The following is a 5,830-nucleotide window of genomic DNA, read 5'->3' as shown; positions in this document are numbered from 1 at the left end:
TCATTTCCCCCTAGCTTGTATCCTTTCAGAAGTGAGCTATAGATTCCCATCTGTGATGTTTTAAAGCCTGGTAATATCCACGTTGAGATTCTTCCACAGAAAGCAGTGTGTGAAGCATCTAATCAGTTTCCAGATCTGTGGACTGTCTATGGGAAGGAGGGACACAGGCCTCCCTGAAAGAGTCCCAAACTAAGCTGTGGCCTCAATGGTCACATACATCTATTTATCTTCAACCAGATACTGCACCAAGCTTTTTAATTCATTGATTTTTCTTAGTCCTTTAGAACCTGTTCACAACAGTTGAGTTATTCAAGCAGTTTTCTTTGAGCAAGTTCCCTGGAGGTCTTGGAAATTTATCTTTGACCTGTGACAGAAAAAGGCAAAGCAGGAATAGATGACAATCAGTAACACAGTTTTAAGCTAAGATTCACTATCAGGCTTTCTTGAAACTCCACATTGCATCTCTAAGTCATACCTGTTGTGGATCATGTGGCTTTTGACGAGATGTCCTGCGGCCAGTGCTGCCATCAGTGACAATTCCCCAGCCATCACTGTCCCACACACGATCCGGGCAAGCTGCCGGGCATTTTCCCCAGGATTGTCTCTGCACGCTCCTTGAACACCTAACATCTGCAGCCAGGGAGAAAGCACAAGCTTCCCTTTAGTGCCAAGGGCAATGACGTATTGCTAGGTCCGGTCCACTAGCACCTGGGCAACTAAAATTGGAACAGGATGAGACACCACTAAGAATACGGAATTTGCAAGATTCGACAAGCAGCACAGATAATGTCTATGCTACAGTTAAAGTGACACTCAAAGTTGGCACTAGCTCAGAATACTATGGGTTGGACTGGTGAGCAATAAAGGTATCAAATTAGCAACTAAGACTTGATGTTGAGCGATATGTAGTGTTGGGGTGGAGATATCTTGGGGAGTCAGAACTAACTTGAAGTTCTGAGCCTGCTTCATACCTGCAAACAGGCTTGCTGAGGTAGAAGGTTGGTCCCACCTCCCACTGTTCCAATTTCTATAGATGGCATGGTACAGCTGATATATAAATCTTCATTTGTGGGACCACTTGCTTCCATTAAAGTAATACAATTTGAGCTACCAACATTCTGGGCTGCATCCTGGTGTGGAAAAAAGACAGAACAATTTAAAATACATTGCTTTCACTTAGAACAGAGCAGAAGAGAAATGGAGTGTGGAGCCCTCACCTGTCCACATGCAATGTAGATGGCAGTCACAATATTGGCTGCATGGGCGTTGTAGCCCCCAATGCTCCCAGCCATGGCAGAGCCCACTAGATTCTTATTAATGTTTACTTCAACCATAGCTTCGGTTGTAGTCTTTAGTACCTAGAAAGCAGAGTTGTATACATTTCACATTTTCTTACAAGATTTAAGGAAGTGATACCCAGCTAGACCTATTTATACCTCCAGAAAAGAAAAGCTTGAATGTCATTCCTTTGAAGTCCCTGTCCTCAAGAAAGAGTTTTCAGTAAAATGTCTTACCTTAATGTTACAGGAAAACATTTAGGCGAGATAAAACAGTGATTTTTAATGTAAAATACCCATATATTAAACTATTTAATTGATGAAACTGTTATTAATCTGATGGGAGATTGAAAAAAAAAATATCTATCTGATCACTCACTTCTCTGACAACCTTGGCCGGAATGATAGCTTCACAAACAACAGACTTTCCTCTTCCTTCTATCCAATTGATAGCAGCAGGCTTCTTGTCCGTACAGTAGTTACCACTAACTGCGAGGATCTGCATTTCAGGGAAAAGCTCCTGAAGTTTTGAAAGTGCTTTCTCTGTACCCTAGTAGTGACAGTGACAAAAAAGTAGGCAACTTGTTAAATTAAACTGCACAAAACATTCATCTTTATCTATCAGAAAGTGTTTATTTGTAGCTGTGGAATATATTTAATAACAGTACTTCAAAGAAAATGAGCACAAAAGTAACAGCTATTTCATTAAGCTTTATGTGACTAATTTCTCAATTAAGTACAGATTCCAAATGTGTTTCCTTCTAAGGGTGAGAATCAAGTTCTTTGTAGGCACTGATGATTAGTATGTAACTAACAAGAACAAGATGCAAATATTTAAAGAGAAGCCAGCCATTAGCCAGCCTTATCAGTAGCGGACAGCTGTTGGCATTTACGTAACACACCAAAACCCTTCCAGTTAACTGGAATTAACAACTCAGATCTCAATACCCAAAACCATAATTACTGACATTGTGTAATACTTAAACATTTAGGCACTACATTCTCTTTTAACTAGTTGTTAGGTAGCGCTGAGTCAGAGTTCTAGTTGGCATGTACTGTTGAGCTGGAAGCAGTTAATAGCTGACCCTCTAGCAGTTTTCAAAATAAATCGCACCGAAGGAGACTGCCCATCTCTTTTCTTGCACAGCAACTGGTGGATGGGTTCGAACTGTATACCTTTGTGTTGGTAGTGCAATTCCTTACCACTAAGCCACCAGAGCTCCCTCACAGTACTAGTGGTACTTATAAAATGAACTTTGCTCGGGGAGCACTAGTGGTATAGTGTTTTGAAAGGTGTGCTGTTCTTCTATGGTAGTTTGGATCCACCAGCAGCTCTTTGGGATTAAGAATGGCCATCTCCTCCCTTTGATTGTCTTAGAAACTAAATGGAGAGTCGCCGAGTAGAAAATGATGGGACTCTGCTGATTGTCAGCCTGACTTAGCCAACTCCATTCCTTGGTGCCACCAGAGGGAGCCACAGATAGTCATTTCAGAAAAGACACTGAAAAAGCCCTAACTTGATTTTAATGTTTTATTTTACTATCTGACAGCTAACCAAATACCACCAGAATAAAATGTAGGCCATATACAACCTTATTACATGTAGGTGATTAAAAGAGAGGTAGAAATAGACCATAGTATGAACTATATCTAACCTCTTATATGGTACAGGTGGAAGGAAATCACACACTACTAGCTGCCATCAAATTAACTGAGACTCATGGTGACCTCATGTATGTCAAAAGAGAAGTGTAATCTACAGAATTTTCAATGGCTGAAAACCATTTAAGAAGTAGATCACCAGGTTCATCTATAGAGGAATTTCTTTCGGTTGGCAGCTGAGTACAGCTAACAGGCTGTACATCCAGGGGTTTCAGCCTCTTAAATTGTATCTTAAAAGTCTCTTGCAATATTACATGATGCCACTGTTGTAGAATGGGACTGTCCTTGGGGTTAGGGAGACACTGAGTAAGATGGGTTCAATAATGTATACTGCACTGAAGCAGAGGAGGGAGAGAACCGTCTAAAAGAGAGATGTAACTGGGTATTTCTGTCATCACAGGAGACTAGAGCGAGGGCTGCATGGTGGAGGGGACCTGGGGGAGGGTTTGTAAAACAATGAAAGAATCTTTTCTTTTACTTTTCCATAATTTTTGGACTCATGTACTTATAACTTGTTAGTCAAATTTGTGTCTTCTAGGTTGCAACACCCCCATGATACATCTTGAAGGATATGTACATGTACAGCCAAGCACAATCAATAAGAGTGCATCTGAATTCCAAAATCAATCTCCATAATAGTCTATGTGTTTCCTACTGCCAAAGGGGCCCTTTAGAGTAGTGAGAGAAGATCTTCACCCTGAAACCCACAGCGTCCCTTTTCAGCAGGAAGTAGCTAAGAGAATACGCCGTCCCCTTTTCCTTATGACTCAGGGTGAAGTCTCTCTCAGGGAGGAGTGATAGGGAATGGCAAAGGATACACCGACAAAGAAGATTAATCAGAACTGGCTTTGACAAGCACTGTGGCATTTGGACAAGAACAAACTGGGAGGAGGGTAGAGAGAATAGTGCAACAATGAATGAGTGGAAGCCCAAAATCTCTGTAAATGTTTATGAAAATTAATAAAATATAATTATAGAAAAAAAAAAAAGTCTCTTGCAGTCAGCTTGAAGGTTTACAGGATATAGCTTTGAAATGCTAACCTTAAGACATTTCTAAATCCTTGTGAGTATTCAGAATATATATATATATATAAGATATAAAATGCCAAGTTTAAGTGACATAAACAAATACCAAAAAACAAAATGAATGACTGATAAGACACATTAATAAATATTTACTTCTCAATAAAAATATTAATTATTTGATTAAGCAATATATTACAAAATATAAAATACATGATTAAAAATTTAAAGTACACAAAATGTACTTTTATACTGTTGTACTGTCAAATCAGAACTGACTCATAGCTGACCCTCCAGCGGGTTTTCAGAGGCACATAACTGCACAGGAGGAGACTCTCTCTATCCCTCTCCTGTGGAGCCAGTGACAGATTTGAACCACATGGTTTTGGGATTGCAGTGCAGTTTCTGATCACTAGGCCACCAGAGCTCCCTACTTTTATATTACATGATAAAAAAATTTGAAAGTACACAAAATGAAAAATGAGTGGCCTCCCACACCTATCTCTGCACACCTCTCCCGGGACAACCACCCTCACAATGAATTGTGTGCATTCTTTGGATACATGCTGGCCATGCTCACCTTCGAAATCATGTTCATCCCCATGGCATCACCTGTTCTGGACTGGAAACGGATATAAAGATTGCGTCCAGCCAGACTCGTGTGAATTTTTTGCAGCCGTGCAAATCTGTAAGCAAAGAAGCAATTTCATTTTTTTATGGAAATAGAAGCGATCTTAATATAGATAGTTTTACTCACTTTAATGTCTAATAAAGTAAACCACCTAAAACCAACACAAAATGACTAGCTCACATTTTTATTTTTCTTCATGTATCCAGATGCATCCATTTAGAGTAACATTCTTTTTCCCAAGCAAACATTAAATGTATTCATTTTGGATAGACAGACTTAAGACTGGTATTTTGCACATTATTTGAAGAAGGTAAGTTATGTTGAAAATAGTGTCAGTTCTGAAGTAAGTATCAACCAGCGCCTGGTTCCACTCACCTGCTGGTGCTGTCAAATGCCTCCTTCAGCACTGCAAAGCCTTCAGTGGTGTCAAGCCAGGCTTTGACTTCTGCAGAATCACAAGCACGGGGAAGCTGCACCACTGGACCACGAGTCATCCCGTCAGCAAGAACACGGCTGCTGGCACCTCCACCAAGCTACACAGTCAAAAAAGCATGTATTAATACCAAAAACATTTCTATTTGTCCCCAAAGGTATCCTTTGATTGTCCCCATATCTATTTACTGTTGCCTTGTCTAAGGTGTTATTATCTTTTTTTTTCCCTAAGGTGTTATTATCTTAAGATAGGGAACTATATAAACACCAACTTACGCCTATTGCTCTGCAGCCTCTGTTCGTACTGGCCACAAGACAACCCTCTGTTGTTGCCATTGGAACCTGAAATTCTTTTCCATCCAAGAACAGAGGTCCTGCCACTCCAACAGGAATGGGCATATACCCAATAACATTCTCACAACAGGCTCCCATCACCTAAAAGGAAAAGAGCATTATGAATACACAGTAGTTCAATTCAGCTCTTCCACTTATGACTTCCTTAAAATTTAATCCATTAGTACATTAAAAAACATTTGTTCATACACACTTTATAAGTTTTAAACTACAAACATTTGAGTGATGACTCTAAACAATAACAGGAAGAATATTTAAAATTTTTATGACCCAAACTATAAGGCCTGGCAGTCTATTTCCATAAAGATTATAGCCAAGAAAACCAGATAGTACAATCTGTAACATGTTGTTGTTGTTGTTATGTGCCATCGAGTCACTTGCGACTCATAGCGACCCTATGTACAACAGCCTAAACTCTGCTCTGTCCTGTGCCAATCGCACTGTCTCTGAC

General features: G+C 39.8%; 1 protein-coding gene across 1 annotated transcript in view; it reads right to left on the bottom strand.

Annotated features, from left to right (window-relative positions):
• Positions 1-309: 309 nt before the first annotated feature.
• HMGCR (3-hydroxy-3-methylglutaryl-CoA reductase) overlaps positions 310-5,830 on the bottom strand; it is a 27,497-nt gene continuing 21,976 nt past the window's right edge. The window contains exons 8-15 of the mRNA XM_006901439.1: positions 5,302-5,460; positions 4,969-5,126; positions 4,543-4,648; positions 1,657-1,827; positions 1,218-1,358; positions 972-1,130; positions 476-630; positions 310-364 (exon numbers count right to left, since the gene is read on the bottom strand). Coding sequence (XP_006901501.1) covers positions 310-364; positions 476-630; positions 972-1,130; positions 1,218-1,358; positions 1,657-1,827; positions 4,543-4,648; positions 4,969-5,126; positions 5,302-5,460 — 1,104 coding nt within the window. The remainder of the gene's footprint in view (positions 365-475; positions 631-971; positions 1,131-1,217; positions 1,359-1,656; positions 1,828-4,542; positions 4,649-4,968; positions 5,127-5,301; positions 5,461-5,830) is intronic.

Source organism: Elephantulus edwardii, unplaced genomic scaffold, assembly GCF_000299155.1.
Source record: "Elephantulus edwardii isolate Elephantulus edwardi_28Jun2011 unplaced genomic scaffold, EleEdw1.0 scaffold00326, whole genome shotgun sequence".
In the NCBI taxonomy this organism is placed as follows: Eukaryota; Metazoa; Chordata; class Mammalia; order Macroscelidea; family Macroscelididae; genus Elephantulus; species Elephantulus edwardii.
The sequence above is the reverse complement of the archived record's forward strand: the minus strand, read 5'-3'. Positions and strand labels throughout refer to the sequence as shown.